Consider the following 17,329-nt stretch of genomic DNA (forward strand, 5'->3'; position numbering starts at 1 on the left):
AAGGTACCGGAATATTTTATATGGAGGTTATTCCAAAACAAGAATATATGGAGATGATGTTTAATTAAAATATTTTCAATCTCTTCAAAGTGCACAACTCACTAAAATTTTCGAAAAAACCCAAATTGACTGTGCCTCTATATGGGGGCTATACCAAAACTTTGACCTTTATTGAAAAAATTTCACACGATGAATTCTTACATAAGCAGGCAAGGCAGCTTATGTACGCAGGCCTTTTGGCATTCAGAAGTATAAATCCTAATTTACAGATAAGTATACTAAAAAATGTGGTAAAGACTCTCGAAATACATAAAATCGGGATATAATTTGTATGGGAGCTTCACGAAAATATTGACCTAACTTTACAATTGTTTGCCAAATATTAGCTTAACCAATAATTAGTTATATCGGAAGATTTTAGATTAATCAAATAAGAAATGTAGACAAAACCGTAAAAACACTTCATAGTTTTTATGGTACCCATTTATGAGGGCTTCGAATATACATCTCCAATCCCTTAATTTGCACCAAAACTCTATTCTGTTATATTGATAGAGGTGTAAACATTCGAAAAATATTAACATTTCATCACCCAAATGCTTCCCGGAATTAACCTCCGTTTTTTGGAATCTTGCCCCAATGTGCGACGTTTCGAAAATTAAGAAGTTTATGTCCAAACCCCATACACAGACCGAGCAAATGATCGATGGAAATGGAAAAGGACGGAAACAACAGAAGAAACTCTAGGCCTTCTGATGAAAACTCACTTTCCGTCGAATACCACGGCCATCACCGAGACATGGATGGAGTCGGGTTACTCATCAGGAGATTCACCAAAAATTTACAGCTCGATGGTCAAACAAGCCATCACGAGCTTTTCACCATTCAAAGCAGCGGGACCAGACCAGATCTTCCTGGCCCTATTACAGAGGGAAGTGGACCAAACTGGTCGGGATCTTCAACGCTTGTCTAAAATTGGCTTACACCCCGCTAGCCTGGCAAGAGGCAAGTGTAGTTTTTATCCTTAAACCTGGCAAGGCAAGCTACGCAATACCAAAATCTTATCGCCCGATAAGTTTAACTTCATTCTTACTCAAGACAATGGAACCGACGGTCGACACCATTATAAAGAGTAGAATCCCTAACGATATGCTCAAATTCAAAAAACACGCATACGTTAAAGGCGTATCAGTGGAAACCGCGTTGCACGAGGTAGTACACCATATAGAGAGAACCTTTGAAATGAAGATGTACACACTTGCTGTATGCATTGATATCGAATGCGCTTTTAACAACGTCAGCACCGAAACGCTGATCCCCTCTTTAAACGAGTTTCAAGTGGACAGGGCCTTAAGGAACTGGATTAACCATATGCTAAGGAACAGATGGATAAGCTGCGGGCTATATGACGTCAAAATAAGAGACAAAGTCGGACAAGGAACGCCACAGGGAGGGATACTATCACCTCTTTTGTGGGTTACTACCATAAACAGTCTCTTAAGGACCTTAACCGAAGAAGGATTTGACCCAGTCTGCTACGCAGACGACGTTATAATACTTCTAAGGGGAAAGAATCCGAATATACTTTGCAGAAGAGCAGAAACGGCTCTCAAAATTGCATACAATTGGGCCAGACCGAGAGGTCTGAACGTTAACCCGGAAAAACGGAAATATGTCTATTTACGAGAAAAGCGAAAGTGGGTAACTTCGAGGAACCAGTTTTCCTAAATAGGACAATAAATATTTCCCGCACAGTTAAATACCTAGGAGTAATTCTGGATAGGAAACTAAATTGGAAAGACCATATTCAAGAAAGGGCCGACAAATCACAAAGATGTTGATCAACATGGTGAAGGGCAATAGGCTCAAAATGGGGTTTCAGTCCTAGGATGACACACTGGCTATACAGGGGCGTAATTAGACCAATCTTAACATACGCGTCTGTTGTATGGTGGACAGCTATGGACAAAAAATGCAACGTGAAGATATTGCAAAAAGTCCAAAGAACATGTTGCCTAAGCATTAGCGGGGCAATGAGGACTACACCAAGTAGGGATCTAGAAACAATTTTGTTTATACACCCAATAGAAATTCAGGTAAGGTATGAGGCAGCCATCAGTAGAGACCACCAAAACATACTAAAGGTCACAACGGGTGAATCTATAAACCAAATAGTATCAGACCTGAAAATAGTGAACTAGCTCTGTGTGAAATTTCAAATACCAGACAGAGACATGTGGATCGATGGAACTCTAGCACAGATTCCCGCTGGAAGCTGCGGGTTTACGGATGGGGCTGTGCTAGAGGGGAGAACCGGACTGGGTCTATATTAGGGTTATGACTTTTTTACAACCTCATATCCCTGTATCATAGCGCGATGAGTTTTGCCATAAGATTACATCACGCACGAAATGATTTTAAAATTTGAATTTATCAAAATTATGGGCAATTTTTTGAAGTCACTGTAAGCAGATATACAATTGAAAATAAACTTTAGAGTCACATGAGATAATTAAACTGACATAACATTTATTTCTCTTACTAATTTTCTTCAATTCTGAGAATCGTAAAAATTTCGTAAACGCTTTTATTTAAAGATATAATTTTTTAACAAAAAACAAAAAATTTTAAATTTTTTCAAAGTGGTTTGTGCATGACCTTTTTCAATATTTGAATGAAATAAACATTATTATAGTTATTAGTAGGCTTATATTTATTCATGCGTGCAATAAAAAATAATTTTTGAAAAAAAAATTTTTTCATTTCATACATTTTTTCAGAAAATTATATTTTTAAAATCGATTTGTGAGTGAACTTTTTTTATATTTCAATGGAATAAACGATAGCGAAGTGATTATTAGGCAAAAGTTCATTCATCCCTGCAACAGGAAATCATTTTTGAGAAAAAAATGTCAAAAAGTCATAACCCTAGTCTATATATAATGAATGGAACCGGAAACGAAAATCTCCCTCCGACTGCCGGATCATAATATGATTCTTCAGGTGGAAGTCCGAGCGATAACAGAGTGTCTGAACTGGTTTGACACTCACACAAAGCCTACCACTGCGAACATCCTTACGGACAGCAAAGCAGCCATCACGGCTATAACGACCAAGACAGTAAAATCAAGAACTGTCTTGGAATGCATACAGTCTATTAACAACTACTCCCAACATGGTACGGTAAACATTATATGGGTACCAGGACTCATTGGGATTAGGGGTAACGAAATAGCAAACCAGGCAAGGGAGCACAGTCAGCCTAGATAACGCCAAGTCCTTAAAGGCGACGCGCATAGAGCTAAAGGCATTTGCAAAAGATGCACATATATCCCTCTGAAATAGAGAAGACAAGGGAAAAAACACAAAAATCCTATGGGGGAACCCAGACGAGGACAAAACAAAGGGACTACTTTTACTAAGTAAAAAAGTCATTAGTAGACTGACGAGTATCCTTACAGGACACCTGGGTCTACAAGCGCACCTGCACAAAATAGGTTGTGCAGGAAGCAGTGAATGCAGAGCATGTAGAGAGCACGACGAAACGTTGGAACACTACCTCTGTCATTGCCAGGCCTTCACAAACCCGAGAAAACAGCTACTAGGGAGCGACATAATACAAGGACTCGATCACATCAGGACAATCGAGCTCAAAACATTAAGAGACTGTGTCAATATGACAGATCTCTTAGACTAACGTCAATAGAATAATCAGGAATTTTAACTAATTCATACACAAAGTTTACATCCTCATCCTGACCGCAAATTAGAGCGCACAACAGGCCTACTTTATGGCTTAAGTGTATGTCACAACTACGGTTATGACTTTTTGACATTTTTTCTCAAAAATGATTTCCTGTAGCAGGGATGAATGAACTTTTGCCTAATAATCACTACGCTATGGTTTATTCCATTGAAATATAAAAAAGTTCACGCACAAATCGATTTAAAAAAAATATAATTTTCTGAAAAAATGTATGAATGAAAAAAAAAATTTTTTTCAAAAATTATTTTTTATTGCACGCATGAATAAATATAAGCCTACTAATAACTATAATCATAGCGATCATGAATACTCACGTAGGGAGCTTCTCACGAGTGAGTTGCAGCTCACTTCTCGACCTATCACAAATGACAAGGGAGGAGCGAAAAAAGTGAAGAAGGGTTCACAAGTTGGAAAATTGAAAATAGTGCCGCATTTTGTGAACCCTTGAAAATATAATTTGTGTTGCCATATCGTTATTTTATTTACAAATAATTTTGCAATAACTAAATTCGTAATTTTTTTTTATCAAAACACTACTTTATTTTAAATTAAATTAATATTTCTAAAACGAAAAATACTTTTTATCAACAATCCACTTTAAAAATACTTTGTAATTGATAAAAAATATAAAATGTTTGATATGTGGCAACATCTGTAACAGCTGTTTTTGTTTTGTTTTGACAGATACATATGTATGTAAAAATGGCAAAAAATGAAAATGTTTAATATTGCATTTTGTATGATGGCCGAAACGACAAACGCTGAGGAATGCAAAGAAAACCAAGCAAAATTTTGTGGAAGTTGTTCCATGCGATGTGAATATTTCACTGGATCTTTTGTATTAGTTCAAATGAAGTTGTGAAAGATCAATCTTCAGCATTTGTAGGAATTTCAAGAATTGTAAATAAATACAATACGGAAACATGCGATCTTTTCTGCAGAATTAGGACCAATTTTATGAATGCTAAGTACAATTCGATTAAATTCCTTTCTTCAACATTTGAACCAATTTCATAATGTTATCTTTCTTTTTGTTATGCTTTTATTTATAATTGAATTTAATCCTTCCTACTTTGACTTCTTCTTGTTCGTGCCATATGACAAGCCAAAGCGTTAATGATGCAATGCCAAAGGTTTGGCATAGATGCAATGCCTAGGTGTTGGTTAAGATACCATTTTACTGGATTATTGAAGATTCCATCCAAAATGATTTGGATCTTCTGGGGGTCACGGTCTTTTAACAAGAATGGGCGAAGGTGGTAAAATGGTGGCATGTCACTTGCACTCATGCTTGAATAGCATCTTTGGCATAGAATATTTTGCTGGGAACCTTAGCAAACAAAGAACAATTCAAAGGCACTTACGATATGTCATTTATTATCTTGAGTTGCCGCAAAGTTTGTAAGTACCTACATAATGTTTATTTCATTCAAATATTGAAAAAGGTCATGCACAAACCACTTTGAAAAAATTTAAAATTTTTTGTTAAAAAATTATATCTTTAAATAAAAACGTTTACGAAATTTTTACGATTCTCAGAATTGAAGAAAATTAGTAAGAGAAATAAATGTTATGTCAGTTTAATTATCTCATGTGACTCTAAAGTTTTTTTTCAATTGTATATCTGCTTACAGTGACTTCAAAAAATTGCCCATAATTTTGATAAATTCAAATTTTAAAATCATTTTGTGCGTGAGGTTTTTTCACCGAATCACCTTACAATTCTGATTTTATGTAATCTTATGGCAAAAACTCATCGCGCTATGATACAGGGATATGAGGTTGTAAAAAAGTCATAACCCTAATGTCCACACGGACATGTGGTGATCCTACATCACCCCTCTTTTCAACCTAACCTAACACGGCGTTTATATTATAGATTTTTGCAGGGTTAACCTTCTCTATGAGGATTTAGTTGAAGTATAAGCAATGGAAATGACAGCTGAAACCCAAACCCACTGGGTTAATCCGATTATATGTAAACGGGGTATAAGTCCTACCGATAGCAACAGTGTTGTCTAATTTTATTAATACTTTTCATTCATAATTTTACGTTTTATTTTTACTGATTTTTGTTGGTAACTCAAAAAATTGGTTACAAAATTCCACTTCTGTCCTCATAAATTTCTGAGAGGAAGTTTTATAGCCCCAAGGAAGACTAAATACAAAATCTCAGCCATTTCCGGGTTATTGAGCATTGATCAGCGACATAAGTTTCAGGTTACATTTCTTAATGGAAAACATAGATGTATTTCTTCGCTTGGAAATCATTGGACAGAGCGCCTTGGATACCTTACATCTAGGTTCATTGTACAAGATCTGGCTACCCTTATACCGATATCCCGCTTCCAACTGCCACTTGAAATGCCACAAGTGAGGCTTGACTGAATTGTCGACTTTCACCATATCGGTTGACTTCGATCCACAACACGCCATTTCATCAGCTATATAATTTCCTACACAAGGTAACGATTGATTTTAGCGTCTCCAAGGCGTTATTGCAGTCCAGAACTGCCGCAGACTTGATAGTATGGAAACTGAGTGATTTAGAAGAGCTATAACGTATTTATATTCCTGTTCAGTGTAAAATTCTGAGTCGATCGGCGCATGTCCGTCTGTCTGTGGTAATAACTCTTGTATCCACAAATATGGAAATAGGACGCTGAAATTTTAGAAAGGTTAGGTTAGGTTTAATTTCGCAGCCATCTAAAAGTATAGGTGACTGCTTCGCTCTGATACCGTTGGTCCATTGTGTTCATCCTGAGTAGGTTAAAGGTGATGAATATGGTGTAAAGATGTACAGATGATGGTGTGGTACGATGGTGATAAAGTACAGATGAAGATGATTATCTGGTAACGATGATGATAAGAGTTGTCACTTGAGGAGTTGACGATGAAGCAAGATGGAAAGTGGAGGTAATGATATGGTTTATGGTTATTGCTCGTTGGAATAGAGTGATTTGCGGTCTCAACCCCAGCTTTTCCCAATAGAGTTCTTACAGGAGTAGAGTACAATGAGTCCTTTCTTCGACCGCTTCTTGATATTCCTTTTCCATGTCAATCGATAGTCCAGGATAGTACCGAGGTATCCCAAGAAAGCTCCAAAGCAATCTCGTCCAAGACTGGAAATCGGGAATTTTGCGTTTCTTTGTGAATAGTAAAAGTTCTGTCATCTAACCCAAAACCATTGTCATGGGCCCAGCTTGCGAGTTGTAACAAAGCACTTTGCAGGAGGTCAGACAGGGTTGGTAAGAATTTGCCACCGATCAGCACTATCACGCCATCAGCGTACGCCACCACCTTGGTCTTCGGGTGGTCGAAACACACAATGGACATACACTTAAGCCAATGGACATACACTTACTGCTTTCCTAATTATTTTGATTGCAACGATTTCGGCTTGGAATTACAATTTCCGTATGACACGTATGAGAGCCGTAAGTTTAGAGTATTGCTGTAGACGCCTGCTCCCGTTTCCATCTTGTATTGAAGCTTGTCTATAGATGACAGAGTTATGGCATCATGTTATGTGTGATAATATTGCATTTTTGAGACTGGCACATCCATGTGCAATTTTCCTTTTGAAATAAAATATTATTTATATTCCGAAAATTGTGTTTTTAATGAATAAATACATATTATCATTCATGGTATTGCTAAGACAATAATTAGCACCATGTTAACACATATTTATAATATAGAGCAGGGGTGAGCAAGCCTGTGTGCTAGCACACAGACAAATTGTGAAAACGTACTATTAATTTTTTGTGAACCGTAAACAATTTAAAGTTTATGCAATTTTTTATTTATATTTTTTAATAATTTGCATTGTATACGATTTTAGACAACATTAATGTACAAAAAATTCTGAAATAAGTAGTGAAACATCAAGAAAGATTAAATATTAATTCTCTCTTAAATTTTCCTCTCTCACAATTCTGCTCAGCTCTGATATAGAGTCTATATAAGGGAGATAGACCAAAATGTCAATTAAATTTTTAAATTACTATTTCAACTGTTCTACAGTATAACATTTTGTGATACATTTATTAACTAATAGTATTTTATCTATTTACATGATTCTGCAGTATTTAGCGGAAGAAAATGTCAGAAACAATCAAATAAAAAAACTTAAAAAAGACAGGTAAGAATTTAATAGATTACATTATAAATTTTATAAGCATTTAATCACCCAGTTGCGGTACTTTGAATATTTTTGCAGAATTGTCTTCGGATACAGTCAGCAATAGTGATTCTTTGGGATCATAAGCAAAAGAATATACTTCAGCCATGTGACCAGATAAGGTAAATTTCTTTTGACCACTACGGGCATCGTAGGCTATAACATTACCCTGTAGAGTTGATACTAAAATTGTGAAATCACCAATCCACTGAATTCTAAAATGAGATATTAGATTTAGTTTTTCGGTTCTGCGTTTGTTACCGGGATTTTAAATGTCTTACTTGGTTATACCATCATCTTCTGGATGCTCGCATTGTGTGCGTAATGCCAATTTTGAATAATCCCAGATTGCAACTTGACCACTTAATGTACCACTGGCAGCCATTCGAAAATCTGCTGAAGGCGAGAAAGCTATACACTCAACTGCACCATTCGCATCCACAGTGCCTACTGGGCCGTTTGGAGTACTAAACACTATTTTACCTAAATCAAGCAGTTTTATTTATAAATAAGTCCGAAATATTATAGACTTGTGTTATGCTTACCATTTTCTCCTCCAGAAGCATATATTGGAAATTCTTTGTCGCAGCTTACGGTTGTGGATCCTTCCTGATGTACCATAGGATGTTGCTCATCAATTTCCATTACAGCTGTGGTGGATTTGATATCCCACAACTTTACAGTTCCGTTATTATACGCTGTAAATATCTTTTTGCCATCATTAGTCAAATCTCCTGCCTCGCAGCGCGCTCCATGTCCCGGTAAGATTTTACAATCACCAGCTGGCAACCGAAATACATAAATTTCGCCATCTTCGCTACCTGCCATTAAAACATTGGCCGCCTTATGCCAGCGCATCCAAGACATATCACCCATGGAATATTCCCATACTTTACGTAGCGACAGACCACCTTCCTTATTATCACCATTTCCACTGGCTTCCTGCACTTTATGTAGGAAAATTTCACCAGCCATGTCGCCACTAGCTAAATATGTACCATCATGGTTAAAGTGGACCTCAATGACGGTGTCTTTGTGTTCGGTAATCTCGTGTATTACTTCACCAGTGTTGCGGTTCCATACGAAAACTTTATCATCCTCTCCTCCAGTGGCGCACAAATTATTTTGAGGATGAAGAGCACAGGCAAATACTGGAGCCGAATGTTGTTGAAATGTGTAAATGGCATCATCCTGTACGGGAGATTTTCGCTCTTCTTCATCATCCGAACCATATTCTCCACTTCCCAAACGGGCTTCTAATTCTTCCAAAGTAACTTCCTCCATTTCCAAATCATCATCATCCTCTGGCGGGGCGTCATTATCTAAATAGATTTCTTCGGCATCTTCGTCGATGTCTGCTGGTCTGGGTGGAGTATTCTGACGCATTTTACGTGTAAAATTAAAAAAAATAAGTCGGCGTACAATTAAAACTAGTGCTAAATGGTTGTTTATGTTCCTACAGCTGAACTAAAATAACACCACGTTTTTTATAATCGATTATTCAAAATTGAAAGTTATTATCGACTACGATTATCGATTACAAGCATACCCATGGCACAATTACAAGGTAGTCTTGCGACAGACTATGGCAATTTTCATAAAAAAATTTTGAGTTTGTGGGTAGGAAAAAATACAGGTGCTCCCTTCATCTCTCTCCTAAACGTTAAAAAATCATGTGATATTTCCAATGTCTGGCACAAGAGGTACTTGCATCAGGCCAGCTCATGGCACAATTACAATTCCCAGCAAAAAGTTGGCATCCATTGATGCAATTTATGCTCTGTTCCAGGGGCTCAATTCTGTTTCTATGAAATTATGAAATGAACAAATTATAAAGGAAATGTCAAATGAAAAATATTAGGTCTATTCGACAAGTTCGCTCAATTCTCTTGTGCTGAACAAGTTTGTTATCGAACAGCATTTTATAAAAGTTTTTACAAATTTTTGGGTTATCGAACAGACCTATTACGAAGAAAATATTTTTTATTTCAAATTTTCATAGAAAAAGAATCCAGCCCAAGATCTGCAAGAATCTACTACTTTTACTATTTTTGGCGATATCATATAATATTCTTGCAAGTTCTGGAACAGGCATTTAATCACTAGTACTAGTGTCGCTGCATTACATCGCAATATGACACTTCATGTGTCATTTATGAACTGGATGCGTTGTCTCTAAAAAGACATACTGCATCCTCTTCTCCATTCTTATCCATAAATTCAAAACATTTTCATGAAAATTTTCATATGCTCTGTTCCAGAACCTGTAAGAAGCTACTATTTTTTACTACGATAACATTTTTTCCTTTATGTTATCGGAAAAAATAGTAAAAATTAGTAGATTCCTGCAGTTCTGGAACAAACCAATAGTATACCAGCTGTGTGGCAGCATTAAGCAGAATCTGTTCTTGTTGTGGCGGGATGCTTATACTGCAGTGTCCTGGAGTGTTAGATGGAGGGGAGGACAGGGTGCTGCTAGAAGACATTGATGTTGATGTGCCAGAATGACTGCTATTGGCAGTGGTGCTCGTTGAGGTTGGTGTGCTGCTAGCTATGGTAGAGTTTGCGCAGCAGTACGCCACAAAGTCTTCAGACCAATCTCGATGTGAGCGCAGATTTGTGCACCGTCTCAAGTGGCACCAGTTATTGTATCTATTACAACGCACTGATGCAATATTACTCCAAATAATGTTGTTGCAGACTGAGCAGCTGGGTTGACAATCCCTGTCCGAGATGGACTCGGGTCGTTCCGGAGCGTAGATCCGATTGTCGTGGGAACTTCCTTAAGTGGTGAGGTTCAGCGGTCAATCAGCCATGAACAACTAAAATATATCAGCCCTATTCTGAACATTCCCATGGGAGCTGTTTCCCACGTTTTAAAACAAAATTTCCCATTCCCACGTTTTCCATATTCTCAACGACGTGGGAACAGCAAAACATGGGAGCTGAAATTTCGAAATTAGTTACACCAAATTATTATAGCATACTTTTGGGGGCTGTAATTATGTTTAGTAATACAAAATGCCTATTTGCATTGAATTCGCGGTTTTTGAATTAGATTAGCAAAAGCACAACTCACTTAATTCAACAACCGTGCATTGATTTATGGATTTTTTAAGTGAATGGAGTCAACGATGTGTGATGTTCTAATAAGCACATTTTCTTCAGAATGTGCGAATTGGTGCAAGCATTTTTTTAATTAGTAGGCAAACATAATTTTTGTGTATAAAGTAATAGGAACTCTTTAAGTTTGTAACAAATTTAAAAATTGTATGTTGATACGGAGTAATTTTAGTTAGGGTTTTAACGAGTATATCGCTAGTTTTACTTATTACTAATGATCGCAAGAACTCGTATTTTGCATATTTTAAAAAAAAATGCAAAAAGATAAATTCCGATATTTTTCTCTATTATTACATATTTTTGCGTGTCCGTCACCATAAATTTCCTAAAACGTATCTCAAAAAAAAAAAATAAAAAATAAAATAAAATACGTTTTTGATTGAATCTAAAACTAAAACACATGACCTTGCAAAATTTCAAGCTTCTACGTTCAAAAATAACGATCCTATTCAAGAAAAGGCATTTCGGAAAATGGAAGAGCATTGCAGTAATTTGGCATATATGTATGTACGTTTGTGTGATCGTTGTCGTGTCGTTGAGGAGACTAACACGTTTTCAATAGAACGTTATTTTCAAATATATGTATATTTATAAAAAATTTGTATGCTTTTATTAAGCAAACACATGGCGATTATAAATATTTGGAATAATTTTGTCGTGTAGATGTCTTAAAATATGAAATTTCATAAAAATATCAAATTTCTTGAAATTTTTTTCAAACTCCCACACTGTTTGCTGGGGATATTTTTCCCACAAAAAGACACCAAATTCTCCCATAATTCAAGATAGAGAATGCATACTTTTTTCCATGGGAACAAATTCCCAATTCGAACTTCATTCAGAATGGGGGGAGATGGGAAATGGGAAAAAACTCCCACATTTTTTTTCAGAATACGAAAATGTGGGAATGGGAAAAAATCCCCAACTCCCATGCGTTCAGAATAGGGCTGTATAAGTCTCAATAAGCGGGAGAATTCGACTTAACCATTTTTTTAACTTTTATAATTAGATAGCTTTAGGATAAAGACAGGAACATGAACGATAATAAATCCTAAACAGCATAAATTGGCGAAAAAGAAACCGACAAAGTCCTTAAGAGAAAAGAAAGGTTACAGACCAAATGTGTTGATAAATTAAAAAAAAAAACTACCATATACGGATTCATATGTGGTACATGTATTTCGTATAGGTATTCACATTTTGATACTACGTACATTATGTTGATGATCTTAAAATTAATCGTAATTCTATATAATTAATGATTATTAGCAATAACAAGCATTGGCTTTTAGTTCAGACTAAAATATAAAACTTTATTATTGTTTTTTGTTTTTGCCAATTACATATGAACTAATAATTGTACGCATAAACAATTTTACGATAGAAAAAGAATAATAATCCATTTAATTGGCAAAATATCATTTATGGCTGCGTTGATTCGAAAGGAATGCCAAATGACCTTTAGGACATTTGTTTGCATAGTGTCCTTTGTGTCCACATTTGTAACACGTAATCTCTTCCAGTGGTTTTGATACCTTCTGAAACATAGGTCCATTATTCGGAGGTCTGTTGCCCGCCGTTTGTTGTGGTTCGGTATTTTCATTTGATCCCGTATTGGATGTTGACTCCTGCGAATCTCGTTGTTGGTTATTTGGATTTGCTTGATTTGGAGGTGGTGTATAATGTGGATATCGCGAACTAGGAGGCGGTCGATTCATTTGCATATCTATTGTATTGTCTGGATTATTTTTACATAATGATGCTTTATGACCAAATTCTCCACAAAAGTGACATGTTGGAATTTTCTTTTGGAACTGGTCTTTGCTGGCTTCGGCACTCGGTGGTAGCTCGAAACGTGGATGCATGTGTTTACAATTCCAGCCATTCGGACAAAATCCGGCCAAGTAATTCATACACAAAACTCTGCGAACATGACGATGTCTGCAGTGTGGCCCATGTCTGCAGAAGCCTCGGTCATACCATGGACAATCCTTGATTTTACTCTCGGGATCAATATGCAGAAATGGGCATTCTTTGTTGTGGCAGGCATTGAATCGTGAATAGAAATAGCATTCAGGCATTTTCTTCATATCGAATTCGTGCAGGAACTCACATTGATCGCCCTTTTTACAAAGACCACGTAGCCAATGTTTACAGACTATTGTCCGGTCTCCGCGTATATGACGGAATGGACACATGGCTCCTTTTGTGCATTCCTCTCCGTTTTTCGAGTTCAGAAACTGACATACTGGGGCCACCGATTTGTCCATTCCGAAAAATGGCAGAGGTATAGCTCCAACCTGTTCTGTTAGGTCCCTCTCTACTTTAAAGTAGATGTGATTGACATTTGCCAATATCATATCCATGTTTGTTGTTAGAAGTTTGCCCTAGGCACAGATTTAATGTTGGAAAAAGAGAAAAACAAACCAAACACACGAAAGTAAACCTTTTTACCCAAACATTCAGGGGTTCACTAGATTGAAAAGGTTTACCTCTCCAGGGCTTTACAGTTAGAGAAATGAACCTCTTCAGGGCTTTACAGGGTTCGCTACTACGAGAGGTGAAAAACGTAATCAGCTGATAACCCGACTGATTTAGTGCTGCCACACTGCAGGACAAATTAGTTCATTCATAGTCTGTGTTTAGACACACAAATTTCTCGGGAAAGTAAATTGAGTTTTTGGAGAGAGCGGAGAGGAAAGAGCTCCTCAATACTCTTTCCTACCCCCTATTGCCTAAAAACTGAATTTACTTTCCCGTGTGTCTAAACACGGACATATGACCTATCGGAAATAGTTGCACACATTATTTTTGTTGTTGCCAGATTATGTACTTAAAAATCACTTGTACATACCCAGGAAAAAGTTTGCATCTCATTAGAACAATTGCCGCTGGAGTACATCTTTTCCTATGAATTCACCTATGAATTTTACAAGAGAGTGCGCAGCTAGGATGCACTCCATTTTGCTTCCACGGCACACATCTAAGATGCACTCCATTTTCGATTCACATCACAGCCTTTGATGTAGTGTTTTGGATTGAATTTAAATGCAGTCTAAAGATGTTATAAGATGCAAGCCATTGCAAATATCCCAAAAATAAATAAAATACATTGCTTATTCGTGTAAACAAGAATATTAACTTTATTACTCTAATACAAGTTATAAAAACTCTCCATTATATTTGTTCATAACTGAGTTTACTTCCTCTGCTCGGCTTTTTGTGACACCGCAACTGATATTGCTTTATCATCCAAATGGTTTTTCATTTTTACTCCTACTCCAGTTCAGATTTCCACAAACACTAATTCCACTTCAAAAATAACTCGCGTCTCGTGAATTACAGCAATGTTCGTATCTTTAGTTTGTATTTAATTTTGTTTAAACAAATTCTTATAATTTTAGACACTCTTTCTTGTGTTCAGAAAAAAAGACTGCGACTGTAGGGATCAAAAAATTGGCTTGCTTGGCTAGGGATCTATAAGCGAGTGTTTCTAAAATGTATTGAGCGGAGTGCATTTGGACTGCATCGAAAGATATATTGAAATCATAACTCTGCATTGCACTTGTTATGTGGCAGGCAAGTATGACCTCTATTGGTTACCAAGGTGGACGTGGTACTCAACTACGTTGGCTCCGGCTAAGCCCTAGCGGCGAGGAGTCGCACTTGGCCACATACAAAAAAATAAATGTCATATCAATTTAAAAAAAAAATAAAATCATAAACGGACTTGTTGTTGTATCGAATTTGGATGTTGTTGTTGTTGTGGGTACCCCTAGGTGAAGTGTGGGTACCCTTTTGCCCTCCCTGTGGGTTTCTAACATAAACCCCCTAATGGGCCTCATGACTATGAAGACCCCCAAACGTAGATTATGACTGCCCAGTTACCTTTACATTACCTTATTATTATTTTCTCCAAATTAATTCATATTTTTATCGTTTTCCTTATATACAAGATTCATCACTACATTTATTCATGTACGTATAAAACAATTCAGGTTAAGGCTTATGATTACTTAAGGCTATTATGCTTAAGTCTAGTAATACTTTAATTCCATTTTTTTCTGTTTAAGTGAATTGAAGAAGTAATATTATGAAATAATATTACCAATGTAAAAATGATAAACTATGAGGTTCTAAAAAGGTTAAGGATACACTCTCTGGTGATCTCCCTATTATTATGCGTCTCCACGCACAATATAGAATTTACTTTAAAGCCAAAATAAATACCTCAACCTATCGAGCTCGAATGGGTATTGGGGTTTGTCCATGGGAAGCCATGGATTTATATATGAATTTGGAAAAATCAATTAAATAGGGGTATCGCTGAGGTGCATCGTACAAGATTAAAAAAATATATAATTTCGTATCGATGGAAAGATTCAATATTTTGGTATTATCAACAATAAAAAAAAAATTAACAATATATCTGATCGACAATTAACACCTTTCTGAACATATATAAAAAAAATCCGTATATGAATGCATCCATGAGGGTATAATCAACAATTAACGGTATAATTAAACACATGCACAATTATAAGTATGTTAATAATTACACTCGGGTGTATAAATGAAATTATTCATCAATTTTTCTCTATATTCAAATCTGTTACTCGATCGATATGCATATATATAAATATATATACATATATTCAGAAAGAAGGTGTGACTGATCTATAGGTTATGATATTGGGCAATAATTGTACTTAATAATTACGATGAGATCCAATATAAAATACTAGATAATTATATTCATACAGATGGATAGTATGTGACCGCAATTATTGAATGTTGATTCTAATATTACGCACTTTAAAATCCATACGTGTTTAATTTAAACATACAAAATTTGTTATACGTAAATGCGTTTGATTATAATTCCGTGAACCAAATTATAACCAAGCTTATCTCAGTTCTTAGTAAAATCACATGAAAGATTCAATATGCTCAATCAAAGCCAAACTGTTTATGTATAAATGTGTTTGATTATAATTCCGTGAAGAAAATTATAACCAAACTAAAAAAAATCACATAAAACATTCAATAATTCGATTGCTGCACTGCGGCTTCACTTAGGTCTTCAATTCAATCACGGTTCTACTTACAGTACATCCAGAGAATTTAGGCTATGTTATGATGGTGATGATGAACTATGATTGTGATAATGATGGGTATGATGATGAAAAATACTTAATGTCCAGTCTATTGGTGATGATGATCTGTGCTATTGCTGTTAAATGGGCTATTGGCATGATGTGATGAATGATGGCTGCGACTAAAGTTGATATGAATTGGATTCTCATCTAAATTCAATTTTGCACTGCAGTGTATGGTCCACGTGGTGGTTAAATTTTCTTGAAAAACGGTCACTAATTGTTCTGAACATCTGTCTCCGATATTGCGGGCATCAAAATTCAAATCCTTTTGGAAAACTTGAGGTGTTTTGCGCCATAAAGGGGCCGGCATGAAAGCTCGAAATGTTTATATGAATGACGCCTCAGCGTTATGGCTGATTGGGGTGCAAAAGTTTATTGTTGGGTCTGGTGGAAATTTCCCAAAAATTTTCGTTTAGCAGCTGGCGAAACACACTGAAGTGTTTCCGCATGCATCACAAATTGAAAGCTTCACTTGAATGTCGTTTGGTAACCGGGCAGTTGTGGATTTTTGGTTACTATCCAAGTCTATGACTGTACTTGCATTAGCCAATTCCAATTAGCTGCCGTGGAACATGCTCGAAAACGGCATAAATCTGTGTTGAGTGGCAATAAATGTATTTATTTCTTTTTGGGGTAACAATTTCAACAATTGTTTTATTATAAACCGGTGTTTGATCGCGTTTTAGTAGCAGGCATTGTAGTGTAACAATTTGTTCTCAGCCAGATATAATGATGGTGTGGTACCATAGTACCGTTACGCCACAATGCTTTTTCCAAAAACGTGGTTTAGCACTGGGTACAGTATCACCCATGTGACAATCCTGTAGGGACAAAAAAAAAAGCAATAAAATGCTTAAAAATATTGTTTCGGTGTAATCCTTTTAACGTGCATTAACTCACCTTTTTAGTTTGCTGCACCAGGTTTAATTACAATTGTGTCTAACAATTGTTCCCACCAAAATCAATAAAACGTTTATGTACATCCAATTGGATGTACAATTCTCTAACTTATTTAGTATGTATACCACCAACACGATTTCTGCAAAATTCCTTCTTGTTCTTTGTGATGTTGTTTCGCCGGCTGCTACTTTTGCAAAT

General features: G+C 36.2%; 2 protein-coding genes and 1 long non-coding RNA gene across 3 annotated transcripts; all 3 read right to left on the minus strand.

The window, feature by feature from the left end:
- Window positions 1-7,775: 7,775 nt before the first annotated feature.
- On the minus strand, window positions 7,776-9,427 carry LOC141400592 (angio-associated migratory cell protein). The gene is made up of 3 exons (XM_073979857.1): window positions 8,495-9,427; window positions 8,231-8,432; window positions 7,776-8,164 (listed from the first exon to the last, which is right to left on the minus strand). Exons 1-3 carry the CDS (start codon window positions 9,333-9,335, stop codon window positions 7,951-7,953), a joined length of 1,257 nt encoding a protein of 418 aa, XP_073835958.1. The 5' UTR covers window positions 9,336-9,427; the 3' UTR covers window positions 7,776-7,950.
- Window positions 9,428-12,226: 2,799 nt separating this feature from the next.
- On the minus strand, window positions 12,227-13,572 carry Clp (Cleavage and polyadenylation specificity factor subunit 4). The gene has a single exon (XM_073987666.1). The coding sequence runs from the start codon at window positions 13,436-13,438 to the stop codon at window positions 12,491-12,493; it is 948 nt and encodes a 315-aa protein (XP_073843767.1). The 5' UTR covers window positions 13,439-13,572; the 3' UTR covers window positions 12,227-12,490.
- Window positions 13,573-15,011: 1,439 nt separating this feature from the next.
- On the minus strand, window positions 15,012-17,329 carry LOC141400597 (uncharacterized). The gene is made up of 2 exons (XR_012412156.1): window positions 17,132-17,329; window positions 15,012-17,052 (listed from the first exon to the last, which is right to left on the minus strand). It is a non-coding gene; the product is annotated as an uncharacterized lncRNA (long non-coding RNA).

The sequence above is a fragment of the Musca autumnalis genome, unplaced genomic scaffold, assembly GCF_047663935.1.
Source record: "Musca autumnalis isolate F117 unplaced genomic scaffold, ASM4766393v1 scaffold_4, whole genome shotgun sequence".
In the NCBI taxonomy this organism is placed as follows: Eukaryota; Metazoa; Arthropoda; class Insecta; order Diptera; family Muscidae; genus Musca; species Musca autumnalis.

Coding starts and splice junctions, on each gene's coding strand:
- LOC141400592 (XM_073979857.1), bottom strand. CDS start 9,335: ATGCGTCAGAATACTCCACCCAGACCAGCAGACATCGACGAAGATGCC. Junction 8,433..8,494: donor TGCTTCTGGAGGAGAAAATG/GTAAGCATAACA, acceptor TGCTTGATTTAG/GTAAAATAGTGTTTAGTACT. Junction 8,165..8,230: donor GAAGATGATGGTATAACCAA/GTAAGACATTTA, acceptor ATCTCATTTTAG/AATTCAGTGGATTGGTGATT.
- Clp (XM_073987666.1), bottom strand. CDS start 13,438: ATGGATATGATATTGGCAAATGTCAATCACATCTACTTTAAAGTAGAG.